Genomic DNA, 23,568 nt, shown 5'->3' with positions numbered 1-23,568 from the left:
TAAATATGAATGCCAGTCACCAAGAATGGGTTACCGCCCATAGTCCATGCTGTGACCAGGGTCGGTTGAGCCGCACTATCAGAGAAGGATGGGGTCACGGATGGGCTACACGTTGACAGCTGGAACATAAGAAATTCAACGTGGAATAACGGCCGATTGTTTTTAGGCATTTAAAACCATGTTTCCGAAGGGAAAGGGGGCTACTGTGCCCTCGGACGGCCAAGCCCGTGAAAAGTAAGGGTTCCGATAACGCCTCTACATTATTTCCTAGCTCATTCAATTGTTTCTGCTGTTTGCGCTCCATGTCCGTCCGTGGTGAGGTAGCAGATTTCTTTGAATATGTTTCAGTCTAATATAAATGAAAGATTCTGTACGAGCGGGGCTCTTTTAGAGTTGTACAGACAGTGGTGATATGAATATTGTTACCAGTTCTGTGATTTTAAGATGGAATGTAATTAAAAGCTTCGCTAATGCACCTCTTGACATGTTCCCTTTATGACTTTATAATTTTGTAAAAGCCTGTGCAAGCCTGTTTCTCAAGTCAAATATAGAAATGTATGTGACATTTTATTGTGTTGATCACACAGTTGTATACGCTGTATAGTCATGCGATTTGTTACTTTGTTTTCAAAGATGTTACCAACTTGATCAGAAGGAATGTCGGCTACATTCGCAAAGGCTGCAACCTAATAAGTTATGTTGGATATTTATTGTGAGATATGCCATAGACCATAGATGTAAGCATAATGAATTTCATCGAACCTGTCTCTTTAACTCATACAGGCTAGCGTTGTATGTCTACGAGTATCTGCTTCACGTCGGTGCACAGAAGTCTGCACAAACGTTCCTCTCTGAGGTGAGGTGGTCTTCCATTGTCTGTTTGTTTACATGGAGCATGACCTCTTCCGTCCATTCCGCAATGCTCTTTGTTCGGTTCAGCGTGACCTCCATTTTGAAATCTAAGTATATTGTAGAGTATTTCATGTGTCCTTCCATTTATGATGTTTTTGTCTTTGTGTCTACGTCTTTCTGTTTGTGTAGATACGGTGGGAGAAAAACATTACACTTGGAGAGCCACCAGGCTTCCTTCATTCGTGGTGGTGGTAAGTTACTTCAACTTTGTGAGAAGTGGGTTTTTTTTAGGTCTCATTACCCAATTTACCTATCCGTGAATAATTAATATTAATTAAACAGTTGGCCTTATCACAAATTTGATGTTACATTTCTCTTTGGTCTTCTCAAATCACCCTACCTAATACCTTCAAGGTTTTGAAGTGTAATAGGCTACTGCTCCATTTTAGAGATGCTTTGGCCAGTTTCATCCCGATTCCTTAATTTGTGCTATTTATTTGACCAAATTGAATTTTTCTAATGTTATGAAATGTGTTGCTTTGCCATTAATTGTGTCACAGTGTATTTTGGGATTTGTACTGTGCGGCCCCAGAAAGAAGGGAGACGTGTGATCACTCCAGTGAGGCCAAAGCCTTTCATGACTACGTGAGTAACCTCTCTCTCTCTCTCTCTCTCTCTCTCTTGGTCCAGTGCAATGGCCTGGAAGTTCATTCACTAGAGGCAAGTGGGCCAATGAGATTATTTTGCCACCATGTGTGCAGTGCAGTGCAGTGCATTGAATGAATGAATATGTAGACATAGTCAGTATGCTCTTGTGACTGCGTAAGGCAGTTGATATTGCTAACCGGTAAAGTCACAGGGGCTTTTCTTGATGACCTACATAGATTTGTAGGTGTTCAGTCTGTATGTCATGTGTGTTTGTCATGTACCAATTGCTAAGGACTTACCTAGAAGCCTATTTATCAGCTCTGATATTCAGTGAAGCGTTAGTTTTGTCCTCAGACTTTTCAAGCAGATTGAATTGTGCTCAGAAGGCAGTGTATTTAGTATGACAGCCAAGCCTCTTCACTTGCCTCAATTTACCTGGCTTTGTATGGCTGGCTTGAAGATTCATTGGAATAGGAGAGTAAAGAAAGTTAAGTGTACAGGTTGCTTGAAGACATTAAGTCAAGAATCTCCCTTTAGAATTTTGTCTTTGACCTCCTAAGATGAACTACAAGGACTACATATGGGCAGGGGAAGTGGTGGTTATTTTTATGTTCCACTCTTTATCTTGAGATGAAAATATTTGCATGAAAAAGTCAGTGCCTTGGTGCATTGTTCTTTGTGAGACCTATTTCTTAGAAATGATGAGAACATATGGGACCGCTTTTTTAAATGCATCATGCTAAATTCCTGTATGATTCATTAGATTTAATTTCACATATCAAAGAATCAGTGAAGAGAATGTAGCTTTTAAGGCAGCAGTTCTTGTTAACATTTAGTAACCATGAATTCAGAGTATACATGGTGGCCATGCGGGCACAGTAACATAAGTGCATTAGCTACTACTGAACTATACTGTTGATCTGGTGATTGTTTTGCCATTGTACATTCAAGTGCTATACTGGCAGATGCGGCAAACAATGTGGAGCCAGCAGTTGAAGTTTCTATAAACAAAATAGGGAAACCCTGTTCACTCAGAGCGAGCACAACATCAGGTGCATACTTTGACACAAGTGATGACAAGTAAACCTCTGTCAGATCTAAACTTGCACCATCCCTTGAATATTTTTTTTTTGTAGTCCAGTTTCTGATGCAGGAGTACAGACATTTGATTTTCATCAACAACTCACACTTACGGTTATAGGGTCATGAGGGTTAGGACTTCTACTGTTTGACACATAAACCAGTCTTACCCAAATCTCCTTCAAATCCCAGAGTTTTAAAATGCCGTACATGTTCTTAGGCTGGATTAAGTTGAATAAGCTGCAAGGATTTATTTAGTAATTCTGTGTTGTAGAGCGCTGGTCCCCTTTTGAAGACACTCCACTCCAGGTTACATAATATTAACCCTTACACAAGCAGGCAGCAAAATAACAATCCACAGAGGGGTTACCTTCCTCAGGAAATATGTTTCGGCTAAGGAATATGTCTGGGCTTTTCTGAACACACCCTCAAACGCCACACACACACAGAGCGAATGACTGAACTAAGACTGACAAGCTCTCAAAGCTAAGCTGTGCGCTTAGAAATAGTATTAAGTCTGATACTGCCTCTTCTCACCTCTTCAGCGACCCTAACTAGACACGCAGTGTAAGGCGGGCCTGTCTCTTTAACAGCAGAAATAGCCTCTGGTGCTGTGTGAAGGGGGGTGGGGGAGGGGAGCCTGAAGGACCTGATAATGGTGAGGTTTGCTGTTGCTTTTTAGCTTTTTAACCCTGACACAGCAGGAAAGGATGGGCAGCAGTGTCCTCTCCAGCTCCCCCTTCCCCCACAACACAACGCCCTGGGGGGTGAGGGGTAGACAGGGGAGGGGCGTGGAGATAAGCCAGTTGTAGAAGGATGTGCCACCTAAAAGGTGCCAATTTGTGCATGTTTGCTGATATCTGTGCTTATCCAGGGGTGTTTTTTGACAACTTGACTTTGAACACTGAATTGGCCATTGAGATTGACAACTGAGGGGTGGCTTCACTTTGTTCTAACAACCAGCATAACCATCTTAAGTATAGCTATGAATTATTGAGGTGACTTATGGAAATGGATCTAATTCTTGTGCTTAAACCACTATATGGCCTTACCAATGGGTCTGTGTTAAACTCCCATTCACCTGATAGTAAGATGTGAGGGTGATTGCCCTCCTTTCCTCGGTCCTGGAATAACATGAGCTGTTTGTTGATTAGACATTAGACAGCTTGTACTGAATCAACCAGTTGTGTTAAGATGACAAGTACATTTCAGGGTCTGGTGTCAAAGGATATTATCTTTTTACACTGGCCCCACCTTTATGCATTCTAAGATATGATTGATAAGGAAAAGGCCTTAGGTAACCTCTTGGAGGCAAATGTGAGTCTGTGTGTGTCTGTATTCGTCACTTTCCGTTTGATTTGTATGTCCCTGACATGGAATGGAATTGTGGAGTCTAGTTGTAACAATCGAGGCAATAAAGTGACTGTTAGTTTATCAGATATGCATGTTTAGTACCCATTAGTGTTTTAGACCGCAGCACAATACATCACAGTCAGGACTGACCAACAGATCAATGCTGTGGCTGCATTATGTTCTGATAATGAATCCTAAATTTAGCTGTCTCGCAATATGCCGCTTTCTGAGCGTTGCTGAGTTGAGCGGCCTCGGTCTAGCGAACTCGTAAAGTAAAACATTAGCACAGGCAACTCCGCCTGCCATCAGCCGTCCATCACAGGCCTAGGAGGGGGATGGAGAGAGGGGAGAGGAAGGAAGTGACTGGAGAGAGGGTTCTGGGGGGTGTACAGAGAGCTGAGTAGCCTAGGTGGGGGAGGGGTAAACACAGAGTGAGAAAGAAAGAGGAGTTGTGTCGATCCTGTTTTTCCCCCCCGTTCTTTGTCCCTCTCTACGTAAATACCAATGAAGCCATCAGTTTGTTCATGAGGCCCTGTGAACGTATACTGCTCTTTCATATAGTAGTATCATTAGGTTATACATGGTGGGGGTGCAGGGAAGGGTAATTGGGTTATTCACTGATAAGAGGACTCCTGTTCTTGGCTTGGCCTACTGTGATTACACCGGCAGGCTGGAACAGGAGTGGTTGGAGAGCACAGCCCCTACCACATCTAAAATATTCCAGGAATTTCCTTGACTGTTTTTTTTCCCCTTCCCTCCTCTTCCCCCTAAGGAGGACCTTGCTTCACTTTTGTTTTTTGAGGCTAGGTGAAGGGTTGGGGGTGGGGTGAGTCTCTGTTAAAGAGAGGTTGCTTTGGGCGAGCATGTAAAGTCTGCAGGGGGCTGGAATGCCCTGATTGCTTTTGGGAGGCCTGGTTCAGGTCTCTGGATCAGCTAGGCTCCTGCTGATGGTCTTGCTGAGTGTTGTGAGGAAGTGCCCATGAAGGATAGAAACAAAGAGAGACGCGTCTGGCTTCTGCCAAAGTGTCTCGCTGAACACCCGGATTACGTTCCCTGTTTTGATTAGTCTTACACTTGTATGGATAGCTTTTTTCCACACTGCACCACTGTTTTAGCCCTGCCAATCATTTTCAGCAATGAAACTAGATATGTTATTGGAGATTTTCTGAGGTTCCTCACCCAGAGAAAGATGAACAGACAAAGGCCCTTATGACATGATTGATTCTCTTCTAAATATTTAATTTGTGTTTTGCCCAGTTTCCCTCTCAGTCCCTGAAGGTCAAGCATGAAATAAAAAAATGTGAAACCAAACATAAAACTATTTTTAATTGATTCAAATAATCATATTATTTGTTGTGGTGAATTTTATTGTCAGCCCTCATGTAACAAACGACTGTATGGGCATCATGTCTGCTAGAGCACCATATCTGCAATGGTACGTTTATCTACGGCGTGTTACATTTCGCTACTTTATTGCTAAGAACCTATTTGGTGGCCTTTTATTTGCCTGTGTATGACAATGGACCCCGATTAATACATACGAACGATTAATACATTACCTATAATGAACTGTACGGCAATAGCTAGGCGTGATGAGTTTGTTTTTTGACATTTTATATGTATATTTATCAAAATAAACCAAACAGCCATTGTACAAAAGTGCACTACTTACCTTTTACACTTGTAAATGTTAAATCCAGACCTGCAATATAATTGAAATACAATGGTTGCTGATATTTTCTGTCAACACTCGACAAATAAATCAATAAATAGATTAACAAAAATGCAATGAATTAAGGAGTGAGAAATCAAGTGTCTAGTGATGGAAGGAAGATAGGTGCCAGTCTGCAGCATACAGAGGGTCTCTGTATGCTGAAGTTGTTCATCTGTTAAATTCTGCAGGCCTGTGAAAACAGACAAAACGAACAAAGCACTTGTTTGAGAAGACATGGTTTTTAAAAACATGAAAATAAGCTGGAAGAAATGGCTGGATATAACATGACCAAGTATTTATAGCTGAAAGTACTACAGTCTAGTACACCAGTCCTGCAATAAATATTTGCTTTATGAAGGTTATAATATTCTGTATTAGTTTAAACTAATTTAGAGAGCTGTTGATTAAACTGTGTGTTCATTATGGAGGCTGAAATTGTATTGTATTGTGCTTTTATTGAGTTGTGTTTCTATTATTTGACCACCCCATACCATCAGTGGTGCTGGGCTAAATAACAGAAACACATTTGTCAATCATATTAATTACATTCTTCAATAAAAATCTCTAAAAAGAGACAGAAATAGCCTCAAAATGAAAAACTTTTTCAGGGAATGTTGACCCTACATGTTCCCAAAATGGATTGATCCTATTTACTTCAGACTTTTTTACAAGTAAGAACAAGTAACCATTTTACATTTAGAAACGTAAAAAAAAAAAAAAAAAATGTTCTCATACTAGCTTTCTCTGGATGGATTTATTAGCTAATTTGCCAGCGAGCTGGCTTACAGTATTTGCGAGGGAAACTTTTGATTCCCCATTAAATGGCACTTTATCGAATGAGCTCAAACATAATTTAGCCAAGCTAACATGAGAGCTATATGGACATTCAAGCTCAACAATGTTAGCGTATGTACAACAATAATAAATGATGGTAATAATTTATTATTGTTATAATAAATTATGGTTAACTAGTTTGAACCCCGCTAGCTGCGGTTTTCCCCCTCTTAACAAATGAGGACTCAAACATGTTCTATGGCGTACCATTGCAGATACGGTGCTCTAGCAGATATGATGTCCACAACTGCGTTCCAGTTCTGTTCAGCATTTGTCAGTTGTATTTCATGGTTGCCATGACAGCAGGGTTCGTGGCAGGTGGCAGGTTATTTTTGAGTTCGACAGTGACTAGAGCTACACTCATCTGTCATACTAATGTCTGAGATGCAGATGGCTACCTGTCTCTAGTATCAGGCTTGAATAATGCTAACAAATATCTGAAGAGTAATAGACCTTAGATAGTCCTTGAATTAGAGAACAAGATCTTGATTGGTGTTCTTATGCTAGAGAAGATCGCTTGAGTTTGATTGGTAACATCAAATGCTATAAAAGTATATGTGTGCACGGTGTTCCAAAACATTCAGGCTGTTTAATGCGGACACATGTCCAGAGAAAATACATGGTTTCTTTAAAGGTTTCTTGTCTTCCTTTGTTAGTCTTAAAGTGGTCTCGGGGTAGTTTTAGTCTTTTCTATTAGTATGTTTTCCGTCGCTGTTTTTGTTCGTTGAGCTGCCTGATTGTGAACAACACTTATTGACAGTGTTCATTTTTTTATCAAATGTCTACTGTCAGTGATGAATGTATATATTTAAATTTTTTTGTGAAATCGGCTACAGTTTTGTGTATTGCTTAACTGTGTTTTGGTCAAGTACGAGCCTCTCTGCCCTTATTTAGATGTAAGGACCACTCATATGTTTACTGACCTTTGTTGTTGCTTGATTGCCACTAATGGGGCTTGTTATTCTGTCAAGTGGAGTTGGCCATGGGTACTCACCTTCACAGATTCCTCTCAACCTTCACTAATTACTTCGTCCCCTAGATACTGTATAGCTGACAACCAAAGTGTCATCTCTTCAGTGACTATTTCTGAGAAGCTGCATTCAAATCCAAATTGTGTGGATATACAATATACACCAGAACAGTCCAAAACATCCCTGGAGTCCACCGAAAGCAGTTGGTTCCTAGCAATTAGCACACAGTTAATTTGTTATCGTGATGGCGATTGTGCCTTAGCAGTAGCTCTATCCTTAGCTCAGTGCTCTCTCCACTCAGTGGGGGAGCCAGGAAGCCTGTGCTTTTATATTCCCTAGAGGTGGAAAAACTCACCAAGGAGAGGAGACAAGGGTGCCATGGTTACAGGCCATGCCAGTCTGGCCACAGAGGCCCTCGGCTGGTGAACACGTGAGGGAGGGAGAGCAACAGATGCCCCATTGAATTGTTGAAGGAGAGAGCGATTGAGAGGAAATTTTGTTGCGGCGAGGGGTCACATATGAGCGAAGCAGATGTAGAGGTTTTCTTTTTCCTTTGAAGTCTGCTACTACCCGTTGGGCCACACTCACATTGTCATGAGAACATCTGTCAATAATCATTGTGGGACACGCTGATCAATTTTCCTGAGGAAAAAAAAAAATGGACTGATGGTGCTTTACAGTAATGGCTTTCCCTGCTTTATACATAATTACCTTGTCTACCACAGAGGTAGTTTACGACTGACTGACTGAATCTCTTGTACGTTTGAAGTCTAGAGAAGAGATAGGTATCACAAGTGGGCCAGAGATTACTTGCATGTCCTATAGATTTAATATTATAAAGTCATCTTCTAGGGAAACAGTCCTCACAGGCCATGTACTCAGGAGCAGTGATATCCTTGTTTACAGCCTGTGTTTATGGGTCTGGATCATTTTCTGCAGAGCCCTTGGGGTATTTAAAAAGGCCCCAGCCCCTGTCAATCGGTAATGAATCGTCATGGGGACAGACCAGGATGCTGTTTTGGTGCTGAAGACACAGGAGAAATAGCCCCAGCCAGCCCCAATCTTTTAGGCCATGAAAAGGCTCCGAAAAGAAGTGCTCGTGGATTATTTGATCACCATATCTTTCCCTCTCTGTCAGTGTTATGAAAAATGTGCATGTGTCCTCAGATTAAGGAGCTTTGTTAGCAGACAGATGGCACTGATTCAGATGCCTCGGGGGTGTTTAGTGTGTGCCTGTTCATTTGTTAGATTTGTATTCTTTGTATGTGATCTATATATGTATATATTGTTTTTTATATAATATATTTGACATATGACAGGTTTTTATGACCTGTCAGTCATCAGCACTAGCTTTATTTGTTGGACACATTATTGTGGCACCAGAAACAAAACAAAAATGGAAATTGTCGGGAAAATCTAGATTCTATTGACATGACTATTCTTCCGGCCCCGTCTTTTTCTTAAATTGTGTTGTTCACCAGACTCGACTGCAAATGTATTCAATACCACTTCTGTGTTCTTGATGGGTTGCTTATTCAAGCTCTTAAAACCCAGGATCACCTTTTCATTATTTGTTACAAGGTTAAGTGTAAATTCTGTGACCTTTGCAGTGTAGTGATGTGCCATATGAATGTCAAGATTCTAAAGTTCATCACCGTAAGCATTACCCCCCCCCCCCCCCCCCCCCCCCCCCCCCCCGCACACACACACACACACACACACAGCTGACATACTCTAGCAGACCTGATGCCGTACTAAGGCTGAGGAAATGCACCAGGGATTGAAGGGAAAATTAGAGATCACTGTCAGGTGGACAACTCACACTACCTGTTTTCTCCAGGAGGGCCTTGAGTTGGTCCCTTTAAGACCTTATTGTGTGATAGATTTCAGGCGATCGCCCATCACAGATAAAACACAGACTCCTCCACAGGATTCAATTATTTTGAAATGTCATTTTAGGCAATTGTGTGGTCCTTCATTTCTGACACATGACCGCTATAGCCACTGCATGGGGGCTCAGTGAAGAAGGGTACTTCCACTTGTCAGTCGTCTCAAGGGTTAATGTCCACACAGCTCTGTTTGAGAAGGGCTTTTGTGCTTTCCATCGTGCCGTCTTGCTCTGCTCTCAGTATGACAGAGGTCACAAACAGTGCAGGCTGTGGGAACACAGGAGTCAGGAAATAATGACATGGGTGGTGGCTGGTCGTCGGGGCGGGAGCAGGCCCACCAAGCATCCAGGCTCCACCCTCTTTCGTATCCAGCTGTTAGTCCTGAAAGATTAGTGGGATATTTGTGGAATATTCTATTCTGTTCTGTTATTATGATAACATTATTATTTATTTGTATTATTGTTTTTTCACAATCTGTATTTTTTACATCTATTAGGACATCTGACAGGACACATGCTAAAAATGACTATGCTAAGGCTGATGGAAAGCCTGAGATGTTTGTCATGCAAAGGCTACCATTTAGGGCTCTCTGTGAAGGTGCTATTTGTTGCTAGCAGGTCTCTGACTACTGAAGTCGGACAACACCAGGTTTCTCCCCCTGCTGTTAGATTTCACAGTTGCCGAAGGGATATATTTAGACATGGCCCAATCCACATTCAGCTTTTTGTTTTGGTTGCCAGGTTTCACAGGGCTGGCCTATAAGAGACTGTTTACAAACATTCTAATAGTTGGAAAGCAGCCCTCAGACAGATGTTACTTTACTAGGTCAATACTTTTTATGTCTTACATTTCAACTGTTTTTAATCTTGGTTTTTATAACACCCCCCCACCCCCACCCCATTTGGGACAACATCGATAACATTCTGCTCTGAAGTTTGCCATCATGTAATCTCTGTTTTAGCTTTAGTGTTTAGTATTTTAGCTTTATTATTTAAAATGTTAGCTTTAGTGTTTTGTATTTTAGCTTTAGTGTTTTGTATTTTAGCTTTAATATTTAGTATTTTTAGCTTTGGTATTTTGTATTCTAGGTTTACTATTTAGTATCTTTAGCTTGTCTGATACCTGTGGCCATTGTGGCTCTGATGTATATCGCCTGTTCACACATATGCCATGCACCAGGCTGTCTGTAATAGGGATAATCAGTGGGTTCTACCCTCAGTCTAAGCACAGCATGGACAGTGCTCTGAACAATGGGCATTATCTGACACATGGAGAAATGCTCTGTGCCGTGCCCTTCCGTGTTAATTCAAGACCCTGATAGGATTAGTGGGTGTTAATAAACAAAGGTTGCCATAGTGGGCGAAAACTCAAATAAGTCAGTTTGAGGCCCTGCTGTTTGGTTGTTTAGGCTTTACTGCATGTCATGGTGTGAGACACAGCTCCCTCTCTCTACAGTAGTGTGTTTATGCTTAAACCACAATGACTAAACTCATCCTAGCTTTGGGCATCCAATCGAGAAATCTGGTGGCTACAATTATCCCTATCCTTAGAAATGTGCAACACACATATTATATATGTGTTGTTTGTTTATCTATACTGTATGTCTGTAAATTTGTATTAGAAAATAATACATTTTTTTTATATATATATATAAATGTATTATTTTCTAATACAAATATACACACACACACACACACACACAATACAAATATACACACACACACACATACAGTACATGTATACTCAATGGCCATCTGTCTGTCTGTCTATCTATTTCTAGTCCTCCGTTTTAGCTGGTTCCCTTGTACAGTGTATCACCCAACATCACAGTCCAATCAGACTTGCTGTAACAAGATGAGCTGCTTACTTGGATTTCTTTATAAGATGCCGCCTTCCCTGCCTTTAAGTCCCTTAAATCCTGACCTCTTGTCATAATCAGCTTTCATACACGTATGGGATTTTAGCCACAGCATGTGTAGCAGCAGCACAGAGGACTCTTAGGCTGACACGTTCTTGTTAATGCAGTCATGAGGCCACACACCAAAAGCCATGTCTTGGATTAAATACAGGAAGGCGCTAGCCTTCACAGTAAGAGTTCCGTGGTGGGCTTGCCTAAGTGAAACAAAAACATTGCAAACAGCTGATGTAAAAGAAATGCTTTTAAAATTAGATTGACGGGATGCTGTGGCTAAAGAGTTACCATCAAGTGGTAATTCAACAAGGTATTTCCTGTATTGATTGCGCTTGCACTGCAATTGTGAGCGTCTCTTTATAGTATTATTTGATGCCAAGGGAGCCTAAAGCATGCCATAGCTAGTAAATATGGAAATGAAAATGTGTGTGAATGTACCATAATACCATAAATGAGGTTGCGGTGACTGAGCCATGTTCTGGTTGCTCTCCACAGAGTGCTGCTGCTGCTCCCAGTCCGGTGATGGGCAACATGCCTCCCTCTGAGGGCATGCCCGGTGGGCCCATGCCTCCTGGGTTCTTTCAGGTGGGTGACATTCAACTCTGCTTCAGACATCTCCTTTTAGTCCATAAAGACTTTTATAACTAAGCAAGGGAACTAGCATGTTCATTCACAGACTCCTTTGACGATCTCACTTGAGGTGTCAAATGCATTTATTTATTTATGATTGGAAGTGGAAAACAAGCTTAAAACCATACAAACCATATAAACTTCCACAAAGAGACAAAGAAAATGGATAAGGACTGTGACCGCATTGATTTGGCTCATCCTAAATGGCAGCATGTCATCTTTATCTGCTGTTGGGTGTTGGCTAGAGAGCACTGCTGTGACCTAGGCTTTCAGTACACATGCACTGTCAGGCTCGAGCATGGGGCCTCCAAGGGTCTGCCTGGGAGTAGAACCCCAGTCCTGCCACAATCTGTGCTGCTGGCCTCCCTAGCCCTGAGGTGCCCATTATGTTTCTGTCCTGGTCTTCTGCCATGTCATATCTCAAGAGGGACGACCAGCCAAAGTCAGCAACAATAAGGTTGAAGGGGCTCAAATTTGCCTCAGGTTGGACTGGCAAGTGAACAGAAAAATGGAAAGCTAAGGGAAAAGTTGGTGCTAAATCAATTTAACCAATCGATTTCATGCCACGATGCCAGAGTTTTATTTTTTTCCGGAATGGTTTGTGGCTGACTCAAATTCATGCCGGTAGAGATGAGTTTCAGAATGGCATTCTGGGAAAGCCCTGGCCTCAACAAGGATCACGTTATTGTCTTCCCGGGACCGTTAATTGAATTACGCATAGGATACAGTATAGGTTTCGCTGAAGCATGGAGAGTCCTACACCAAGACAAAGCTGAGTCCATTATCCCAGTGTTAAGCCATGCATCAGTGGTCACGTTGAAATGTGAGGCCGGGAGAGCCTGTGCAGCTGGTTTGCGTTTGACCACACTGAAGTCATACTGCCCCCTAGTGGTGTATCCGTCTATTTTCTTTTGTGATTAGGCAACTTAACTTAAGTTTAATGAGAGAAATTAAATACACAAAAGGGTGAAGCCTCCGTCATCAGTTCACTCATGACAAATAAGCATCACATCCATAGCTTGTTTATCTTACCAGCTTTCTGGCCTTCATGACCAGTGGCACATAATCCTTCTACTACTTTGTCCTTTCCTCCATTCCCTGCTCTTTCTCCCGATTTCTCTCTCCAGTCCTGCTGTGTGTCCCTTTTACTTCCTCTGATGCCATGGTAACTGTCATTTTCTCTCCATTCGCCTCCAATCTCGCAGGGTCCCCCCGGCTCCCAACCCTCCCCTCACTCGCAACCTCTTCCCAACGCTAACATGATGGGACCCCACGGGCAGGTAAACACGCACCAACACACTCATGCACTCACACAAATGCATGACATTTCTTTCTTTCAGCATAGTGCCGTCTCACTCTTAAGCTTCTGTTATTCTCTTCACAGCCTTTTATGTCCCCGCGGTATGGTGGCCCACGGCCACCCGTGAGAATGTCCAACCAGGTACGGCTGTCTCATCACGTCTTTAAATGTGTTCATTCAATAAGCAGCCGATGTTGTGGAGCAAGTTGTATTGTTGCTGCTGTGAAATGATCTCGTTGCCATACTCTCCTGTCTCCTCCTCTTTCTCTCTCTCTCTCCTCTAGCATCCAGGTGGCCAGCCCTTGCCTCCAAACGTCATGGACCACACACGACCTCAAGGTACTGCGGGTTGGCCTCGACCGACACAAAGAGTGTACCGTTCAATAATATCACTACAGTGGCAATATAGACTCTCCAAGTTTGAATACGTCTTTCATGAGAGCCATTTTTATTGGCAGGTCATCCCAACTTGGGCCCCATGCAGAGAATGAACCTGCCCAGAGGAATGGGCCCCATGGGAGTGGGACCACAGGTATGTTACAGCCGAAACACGTCATAGATGTTTGCCGTCTCGTGTGCTGATCTTCCACTGTGCATACTCGATCTATCAGTAGAATGTCCCTTTGGGGTTGTCTGGGTTAGAACGGGTCGTCGAGGTTTGCCTTGGTTTCGTTTTGGACATCATCTCTTTCTAACTCCGAGGTCTGAATTAGTGTTTCTGTTACTCAGCATGTTGGTGCACACATCAACTCTTCATATCGAAGTAGAACTCTTAAATTGTTGCCTTCCTCTTTAAGGTCTTGGGTCTGAATAGCACCAAGGGGAATACAAAAAGCCTCGCCTTCACATCCTGTCATTCATACTCACCTTTCCTTAAACATTCCTCAGTAGTAATCTACCATGTAACACTCTGCTCCGCTCTCCTCCAAAAACTAACCCTTCTCTTCTCCTCCCTTTGCCCTTTTTGTCGTCTCCTGCTCCCATCTCCTCTCGGGCGTGTCCTCTGCTTTCTGGTTATGGTAGTCTGAACATTGGTTATCGTTGCAGAACTACGGCGGAGGAATGAGGCCTCCCCCACCCAACTCCATGGGTCCTGGCATGCCCAACATGCCCAACATGAACATGTAAGATCTCCTCTGCCAACCTCCCAGTTGGCCCAGCTCTTCAGATGGGTTTGGGATGGGTGGAAGTAGAACAATGAGTTGAATGGAGCCAAGTTTGGCTGCTGCAGCTGAGCCTGTGAAGAATGCTGTTTTGTGTTTCTCTGGCCCTCACTTTCATCTTGTGTTCTGTTACTTCACACAGGGGGCCTGGAGTTGGTCGACCGTGGCCTAACCCCAACAATGGACACAATGTGAGTCTGAGCTAGCCAACATCACCGCTGTACAAATGTGCCTCTCCTCTGGCTCTGACTCAGTTTGACATGTATAATGGTGTTGTGATGCTCAAGTGGTTGTTTCTTGATGCTTTTCAGATTCCATACTCCTCCTCCTCTCCAGGCGCATATGGGGTAAGAGTTTCTTATTGATCCTTCTTCCTTTTGTGATTTTGTTTGTTTATTTATTAATAGATGAGAAACTCTTAATATCTCATATTTAATGAATATATCAGTGAACCCCTAACCTCTATTTCTGGGACAGTGGCTATTGGTTTTACACACAATGTCAGATGTCAGCCAGTCTGTTATGCACTGACTGCATGTCTTTGTCTTATCCCTCAGGGCCCACAGGGTGGAGCAGGTGGCTGCCCACCAGGAACTCCCATCATGCCTAGTCCAGCAGGTACAGTATGACCACCCTCCCCCCGCCAATCCCCACTCCCAGGCTGCAACCTTCCTCCTGAACTCTACTCACCACACTGGGCTTATACTTGTCTCTGGCTCAGCATCAGCCACACTTCCTCTCCTCTCTGTCAGGCGTGTAATGCTCCCTCTCACGTTCCGCTTTCAGACTCCACTAACTCTGGTGACAACCTCTACACAATGATTAACTCTGTTCAGCCGGGGGGAAACCGGACGAATGTGAGTCCAGCACATTCCTGTCGGACCAGAAACGACTCCACTGAACTTTTCTCCAGCTTTTCTTGAACGTGGCATGTGACTGTAATCTCTCTTTCTCTTTGTCTCTTCTTCTTTCTTCCGGGTGTTTCTCCTCCATCAGTTCCCCATGGGTCCTAACTCTGATGGCCCTATGGGGGGAATGGAACCCCATCACATGAATGGATCATTGGGTAACCTGAGCTCAGCAGATTCTGTCTGATGATATGGTGCCTTCAAGAAAACAATGTGCTAGACATATTGACACTATTTATTGGCAGATAAACTGTTAAATAATGTGAGTTTTCCTTCTGTGTTAAAGGTTCAAGTGATCTAGATGGGCTCCCTAAGGTAATTTTTAACCTTAATCCTAAAAATCCTTTATTTTAGAATAGTATTTTGGCATTAATACATGCTAGGGTGAGGTACTTTGGTGCTTTCTCAAGTGTTCTTGGCGCAAAGTGGATTGCTAGTAACTGTGGTATATTCACAATGGCGTATAGAGTGTGTTAAAGCCTTAATGGTAGTATTTCTCACAGTAATGAGTACTCGCATGAACACTTCATCGTGATCTATAGCCGTTAAATATGTCTGGCCTTTCCCCATCAGAACTCTCCAAACAATTTGAGTGGGATTAGTAATCCGCCTGGGACCCCAAGGGATGACGGTGATCTCGGCGGAAACTTCCTTCACTCTTACCAGAACGAAAGCGTGAGTGGAAACCTGTGCACGTGTGTACCATAGAGTCTCACATAGTGTGTGCCCTGTGATGCAAATTCCTTCATACCTCTGCCTCTCTTCCTTCAGTACTCGCCGACCATGACCATGAGTGTGTGACCAGCCTCGGACACCTAGAAGAACTAGGATGCAGCCAATGAGTGCGTTTGTGTGTGTGTGTGTAGAAGATAAATGCGTATCTACCGTGACACACTGGAGTTTAGTCCATCAGAGCCAGCAGAAGAGTTGGTTGGGAACAGTGAAAGCTTCAAGCAGGAAGTCCCTGTGGCTCCATCTTACAAAAAGGACTTGGTCCATATCCTCAAGACACTATGAATTCCGTCCCTGGATCAAGCTGTTTTAAAATTGTCTTTTTTATTTTGTCATGGAAGTGTTTCATTTTTGTAACGTCTGATTTAATTCAGCATGGAGATGGCTCCTCTGCTATAGGATTTCTTTTCTTTTCTTTTTTTACCCATGATGCCCTTTCAGAACATGGTGACAGAACACACAGGGAGGCTGTCTAACTCCTCAACCTCCCCAAAAGAAGACCACTGAAACACACTGTGTCTTGCGAACAGTTCCAATGCAAATCTATTGAAGGAGTTGTTCTGTCCAGAGGTTCAAGACCATTCCAGCTCTCTCTGTAGTCCTTACGGCTTCTGAATTTAGTTTAGACCTAAAAACCTGCATCTCATCAAACTCCGTAATGACTACTGTTTTTTTTTGTTGTTGTTTTGTTTTTAAGGCATTGACTTTCACTAACCTATTATAGTTATTCATTGACAGAGACAATCCAATTCTATGATGTGATTGAGTACAGTGAGCTCAGTGGGTGTTGAGTGGTTTCTTCAAAAGAGACGAGTGAGGGAGAGACCCATACTGTTCACTTCTCTACCCCTGTCCCAACAGCAGAGGGGTCTGTAGTGAAATGTATATCAACCTTTTTTGATTGGACAGTAAAAATCCTGTTTTTTTTTTATGGTTTCACATTCATACATGTATGTCCTTGTTGTGTTTGAGCTCTTGATAAACTTGATATTACAAAAATCAGTGCCTCTGTGCATTTTAGTCTGACCCTTCATATGATCTACTGCATCTAACTTGTAGCAGAATTACAACTTGTGAAATTGCAAAAACAAAGTTATTTGGTGGCTGCTGTTGGATGAGTTACTGACTGAACTCAACTGTGACAGTAAAACAAACTATCGAAGACACAAAATAGATTCAATTATGTAGGGAGATATAAAACAAAAATGATTCACTATATTGTTAGTCCAACCAGTCACCATGGTTTTGCCCAAGACATTTTCTATTGATGGTCATGTAAGAATTTGGCATCCTCAACATGACTCCATGGATTCAGACTTGTGTCAAATTTTCGGTTGCAGCAGATGTATCAATCACGTTAACATGAGCCAGTATCTGTAGCTGTCATTTTCAGCACCATGCCAAGTCCATGCTGTGAAGGGCTGTTCTGGGAACAAAGGAGATCCGAATTCATGCGCACCGTGAGAAGCTATTTTTATGTAATTCTTTGAGAGTAAAGGTAGAGGAATGTAGGTAAAATGTCAAATTGGAGGATCATTGGAATTGTTAATCATTCTGTCATTTCCCGCCCCAAAACATAAATGTAAAACTGAAAGATAGCTCTCATGAAGCACGTAGTATATGCTTCATGCAGTTCGATGCAAAACATTTTACAAAAACAACTCATTGAAAAATGACTAATCAGTTTAAACTTTGGGATAAGATTTATTTAGTGGGTGATTTAAAAAAAAAAAAAAGATGGTTTGAGTGCTTTAATTTCCATCAGCTTATGCTGCTCCATGTAGGTAGAATGCCAGGAGCTTCTTGAACGTGTCAGGGTGATACCCGGCCAGACCAGCAGGCACCTGAGGAAGGACAGGGAGATGCATTACAAAACCCTGGCCATCACAGACAGAGCAACTGGCTCCCCATTTTATACTCCCATGCACTATATACACTTTGTAACCACCGACTGCACTAACACAGTGACATGTCAGATGCAATGTGCATTGGAAGCTAGACACATGCACATGTCCATGCTAGACCCATACTACAAAAGTTTACACACTCCTTAGTTCTACTGTGAACAGTTGTGGTAAAAAACAAAGACTTAAAAAGGTACAGTAGGTAGGATTTAGGGGCATCTAGCAGTGAGGCTGCAGATAGCCACCAACTGAATACTTCTTCCTTTCCAAGCGTGTATGAGAAGCTACGGTGACCGTCAGGTGCCATAAAAACACAAACGGCCTTCACTAGTGCCAGTGTTTTGGTTTTGCCATTCAGGGATGCGGTAGAAACATGGCGGTGCAACATGGTGGACTCTGTAAAAGAGGCTCCCTTTGTAGATAAGCTAAGCTAACGAAAACAATGATTCGTATTTACAGGTGATTACTCACCAATGAAAACATTATACAATTTATGAATACTATATTCCATTTCTGCCAATAGATCACCCTAGACAAACCAGGAACCCTATGCCACTACGCTACTTGAGCACTGCTGGCATCTCCTTGTCTCGTCAATGTCTACTTTGTCTAGACTTCTGAATGGACAAACTGAACCAAGGCATAACCAAGGCACTGGCTCCTTACCTGAACGACTTTCTTTTTGATGAGCGGCCGGACCTTAGCAAAGTCATAGAGAGCCTGGTCCTCATCCATCCAAGCCAAATTCTTTACTCCGGTGTCTGTGGTCAGGTCCGTGGTGTTCAACTGGAACACCAAAAACTGGAAGAGACGGCCATTGGTAGCAACACTCTGTACCACCACGGGCTTCTCCAGGACCTGTGGTTCCGGCTGTGAATGAAGAACGTTAAGAGTCACTCTTTTACACCTCACTGTGGCCACACAAGGGCAGTGTCACTATAGCCAACCTCTACTGAACATCAACACACACTGCCTAAACTGGTCAGTTTTGCTATGTAAAGACCAACATGGTAATTAGATACCACCATCCGGCCAGATTACTAAAACAAAAAAACAAACAGGAATCAGGATCTCTGCGGTGTGGCCACAAAGACCGGAAACCTTACCCCGTACAGGGCTCTGGCACGAGCTAGCGCATTTCCAAAGGCGTACATGACCATCTTAGCCCGAAGCTGCTCGTGGTGGCCATCCTTCAAGTGAGTGAAGAAGAGAGTGTGAGCATGTGGATAGGGGTAACCCTCTACGAAACCTAAATGATGAAAAAGTACAGATGTTAGTATCTATGTCAAAAAAAAAAAAAAAACTCAATAAATCCCTACAAGGCAGGTATGGGCTTTTAGAATTCACTCTCACTTCGTTCATTCTCGCACGCATTTTATTTTTTAGAATTGCAATGAAAACCTTGAATGTAGCAATATTAGGAACTTCTAAACACATTCCATTTTCACAGATTGCTTTATTTAGTCATCATGAGTCATCCTGATTACCGGTATCTGTCTTGGCATCAAAGACGTTGAGGTTCTGCAGGTCGATAGTAGGCGAGATGGGGTAGAAGGTCTCCAACACACTGTCTGCTGTACCCAGCACCTCCTCCCTCTCAGCCATGGCAGGCAAAGGTGACATGCTGTTGAGTAGCATCCCATTCTTTCCCCTCACCTGGATGAGGTCTTCACCTGTCACACACCAGAATGATCAATGCCCACATTTCACACTGCATGACCCAAATACAGAGGCTATTAAGGGAAGAAGACACGGTGAAAGGGGTTAAAAAATAACAATTTGTCTTTGCAAATGTCAAAACAGCTGCAGTGTGACCTCAACAAGAAGTAAGGTTAAGGTAAGTATTTAGCAGATGCATTTATCCAAAGAGATTTACAAATCATACTATGAGAACAAAACTAAGACAGTACTGTTAAATCATTCACTACCTAAGAGAGGCCTTCCACAGCACACTGCCATTTGTAGTAAGATATAAACAATAGGGATGGGCATTTCAAGCAAAATTTTCCAGCACACACAAGAGAGCGAGAGAGAGAACCATTTACGCTTTACCTGCCAGAGTTAGCACTGCACAGTTTAATTTATTTTTGTTGACAGTTCCACACAGAACGTTATCATAGCTGAAGAAGTCTATGGCTTTGCATGTTCCTCCTGTTTGTACAGTAGCATCTAATCTCACTGTAATCTCTCCATTACCGGTGCCTGGTAGTAACCCATTCTTCTTCTTTTGTTGTTTAATGGCGGTTGGCAAATAGCTTTTAGGTGCATTACCATCCTTCCTACTACCAGGCACCAGTAAAAACATGTGAAAAAATATTTATAAGACAACACGATAGTCACATAAACTATTCAATTTTTTTTTTAATTATAATTTAACGACTATTTTTACCATTTTTAAATCATGACCCATCCCTAACCAGTGGCAGTTTTGGTTGTGATCCAGATAGCAGCATAGATGAGGCCTACCTCTGTGCCATGAGGCAGCCAGACTGTACTTCTGACACAGCAGCCTCTTCCCCAGAGCAGGGTGTTTGAATTGCTGGAGTCCACACAGGTGCAGCAGGCTGTTGAGGAGTGTGGGGCTTTGGAAGCAAGACAACACAGTTTAAACCCATCAACCCGGTCAGTGCAGTGAAACAAACTAAATAATCTTCCGATTAAAAAAAACAAACAAACACAAGGACCCTCTTAGCATTGGAAGTAAAAACAAAAAAGGAGGAAAGCATGCCAGCTTAACTACAAGTTCATTATACCCAGAATGGTCCAATTGCCATGAGTGCATTTGTTTAATTGGATCTGGGCTTCCAAGGTTCTCTAGCGGACGAAGCCAGACACCTGGCAACACACCACAGACCAGCAGGGCCCATTTCAACTGAAACTTTAACAGGGAGCAATCGCAGATCAAGTCCATTCAATTATAGCGTGGCCTTTAGGCGCGCGTCCTGGTGGTCCAGAAGTGGTGGAGAGGAGATAAAAGGGCCTCTCTGTATGCTGGAAAGGGCAGCTTTTCTGAGTGCAGATAAGAGATATCAAAGCCTCAGTGACTCTTGGCTCATGCACTGTGGGGCTCCCTGGGTCCAGATTAATTAATAAGGGCTTTACAGAGACTGTGCCCCCCACCCCAGCAGGCAGCATGGCTGCCTTGTCTATTACAACACTCATTAAAAATCCAACACCGCCAACCATCCCCTCATCATAATTTAACACTTTCTCTTTCAAATGTCACCAATGTTAGGATGAATCTACCCATCATGTTTTCTATTGGTATTATTGATGTAATGGTATTACACATTATAACATAACAAAGAGATAGCATAGTGATGCTATGCAATTATTTATCAAGGACTACAAATTAATGACAGACACCCTGTTTTTATTTGACTAGCTCTTCCTTTCAAGATGTAGGCCCCAGGCAAAAGGTTCAAAGCTTACAAATGCCATCGGAGATGGAGAGGCCAGGTCTTTTACAAATACGCATTTTCTGTTTAGGATGCTTTCTGTTCATGTGTGTATTACTGTATTCTCATATGTTGCATGTTGCACAAGCACACATTTTCAAGTCACATATTCTACCAACCATTTTTGCTCTCAAACCACAGGCCAATCTCGTTTCTTACCGTAAATTGACAATATATATATATATATATATATATATATATATATATATATATATAAATAAACTTGCTCTTCCTACATCCTTTAGAATTCTCTATGACTGTGTTAACTCACCAGAATCTCTCTCTCGGAGGTACGTTTTCTGTGGTGTCCCAGAAACGGGCGTGTTTGATAGCATTTTGCACTCGGTCATCCTGATTCTCAATCTCATTGGCTGGATTATCAGCCAATGCCATGATTTGAGCAGGTATTCCTTTGATTAGCTTGGATTTAGTCAGCCAGAGGGTCTGTTTCACGCCTGAAATGAACAAATAAGCATCATATAATCTCTTTACCTATACACAAGATGAGTAGTCAAATTTAATGGCACTAAACAAATTAACTAAAAATAAACAAATGTTTTCGACCTAATGAAATGTTTCTCATAATAATGACAGTCAAGCATGTCCTTTTATGTTTCAGCTGTGGATAGGATAACTATAGTAAAACAGTAGCAAGTCATATTGCCAAAGGCACAAGGATGTATCCATCCCATTACAACATGTTACCATCAGTGTATTGACTTCTTTCATGCACCAAACACAGACAAAAATATGATCAACAGGCCAGTAAATGAGGAACTCTATTTGTTGAGTATTCCTTCCTTAGATATCTACTCTTTTTGATCTTTAAAATTACCTTTATTCCGCGGTCACAAAAGTGGTCTAGACACTGGGAACACTAATTCTGGTGACAGCTGTAAAAGTTAGTTACGTTAATAGCCTCCTTCACAAACGCCTTGATTGAAAGTACTCATATGAAGTGGTGTACATGCCTCCTATTGTCCTACCAAAAGATAGCATCGTATAACTCACCTACATATTTAAGTACAGCTTTACAATTTGGCACAGTGTTACAATTACTTTTGTAGAAATCAACCAAAATAGGTGTTTAAAAAATAAGCTGTAACCCCTAGAAGGCCACATGCATTGCAAATGTGTGGGAAATGCTGTGAAAATAGGTAAAACTACGATGCAGTTATTTAATATTGTTTTTAAACAGTTCAGATATTTATGAAACTATCCTGTCATTAATCCAATATAGTTTCGGGTCACTATGACCCAAGGACAATGGGAGGGATATGGATTATTGAAGGAGGAGCTACAGAATAGTTTCAAAACGTATTATTGATGAACCTTTACAGAGCAGATAAACTCCACTGTACCTTCCATTAGATTCGTCCTTTGATGGAACACAAAACAGGGTTTATCTTTGTACAGTGGCATTTCCTCAGGTTTTGGTGACTTATAATAAAAAGGGTTCTGATGGTCACGCTCCCAGGGTGGAAAAATGGGTTTTGTCAACCCAGGAACGAAATGCTTTCTCTCGGCATATGTGATCTTTTCCAAACCGTTAATTTCCACGACTTCTCTGGGATTTCTCCTTGGAAGAGCTTTTCCGCAGACGGATGAAGACATAGAAAGCAGACGATTGCCATGTCGACTCGAACGAAGCACCAAAAAACATGATCCACATTCACTTGAAAAACATAGTTGTTTCAATCCAGTTGCTACCGCGCTGCAACGGTAAACTGGTGTCTTCAGCATTTTAGAGATACTGTGATATGCTTGTCAAACTAACAGATCGTGTCTCACGTTTCTGTCACTGGATGAGACACAACCTCACCATGAGCGCAGACATTTTGTTTTCGCATGCGCAGTTCATGCTTAGCTTCGTCTGTACCAACACATTTGAGGACAAATACTTGCCGTCCATGACTGAAGCTGCCATCTACTGGTCACGTTTATAGTTGCGAGCCTTGTGAAAAGAGAAGTGAGTAGATAATTGATGCTGCTTGATGGCAGGTGAGCTGCCTTTAGGTCCACCCCCCTTAATACATAAATCGACATAACATCTTATCCTGTGTATCTTGAATTGAAATAGAAATAGAATGGTAATCAAATGAAAGGAAAATACATTTGAAACAAGTTTGTTATTTACTGTGTTCATGTTTATTTGGCAGGGGGCTAATTGTATGTCTGTAAATCAAATTTGTTTTAGCTTGCATGTGTGTATTTCAATAT

General features: G+C 42.2%; 2 protein-coding genes across 6 annotated transcripts; one reads left to right on the top strand and one right to left on the bottom strand.

The window, feature by feature from the left end:
- The first annotated feature begins 5 nt into the window (after positions 1-5).
- ssbp3a (single stranded DNA binding protein 3a) lies at positions 6-16,985 on the top strand. 5 transcript variants are annotated; one of them, XM_031559576.2, is made up of 19 exons: positions 13-234; positions 634-693; positions 784-856; positions 1,042-1,103; positions 1,413-1,497; positions 11,749-11,838; positions 13,089-13,163; positions 13,268-13,324; positions 13,468-13,522; positions 13,642-13,715; positions 14,231-14,307; positions 14,489-14,537; positions 14,658-14,693; positions 14,904-14,964; positions 15,133-15,203; positions 15,343-15,412; positions 15,541-15,569; positions 15,828-15,929; positions 16,026-16,985. In XM_031559576.2, exons 1-19 carry the CDS (start codon positions 179-181, stop codon positions 16,053-16,055), a joined length of 1,212 nt encoding a protein of 403 aa, XP_031415436.1. In that variant the 5' UTR covers positions 13-178; the 3' UTR covers positions 16,056-16,985. The 5 variants fall into 5 exon arrangements, with proteins under 5 accessions (XP_031415439.1, XP_031415436.1, XP_031415438.1 ...); XM_012836917.3 differs by lacking the exon at positions 634-693 and having other exon boundaries at positions 19-234; positions 14,207-14,307; XM_031559577.2 differs by lacking the exon at positions 634-693 and having other exon boundaries at positions 20-234.
- Positions 16,986-17,670: 685 nt separating this feature from the next.
- On the bottom strand, positions 17,671-23,241 carry mrpl37 (mitochondrial ribosomal protein L37). Its single transcript, XM_012837060.3, has 7 exons — positions 22,710-23,241; positions 21,620-21,803; positions 20,357-20,472; positions 19,378-19,563; positions 18,997-19,139; positions 18,557-18,760; positions 17,671-17,830 (listed from the first exon to the last, which is right to left on the bottom strand). Exons 1-7 carry the CDS (start codon positions 23,089-23,091, stop codon positions 17,753-17,755), a joined length of 1,293 nt encoding a protein of 430 aa, XP_012692514.1. The 5' UTR covers positions 23,092-23,241; the 3' UTR covers positions 17,671-17,752.
- Between the last annotated feature and the right edge of the window lie 327 nt (positions 23,242-23,568).

The sequence above is a fragment of the Clupea harengus genome, chromosome 22 (genome assembly GCF_900700415.2).
Source record: "Clupea harengus chromosome 22, Ch_v2.0.2, whole genome shotgun sequence".
NCBI classification, from domain to species: Eukaryota; Metazoa; Chordata; class Actinopteri; order Clupeiformes; family Clupeidae; genus Clupea; species Clupea harengus.
The sequence above is the reverse complement of the archived record's forward strand: the minus strand, read 5'-3'. Positions and strand labels throughout refer to the sequence as shown.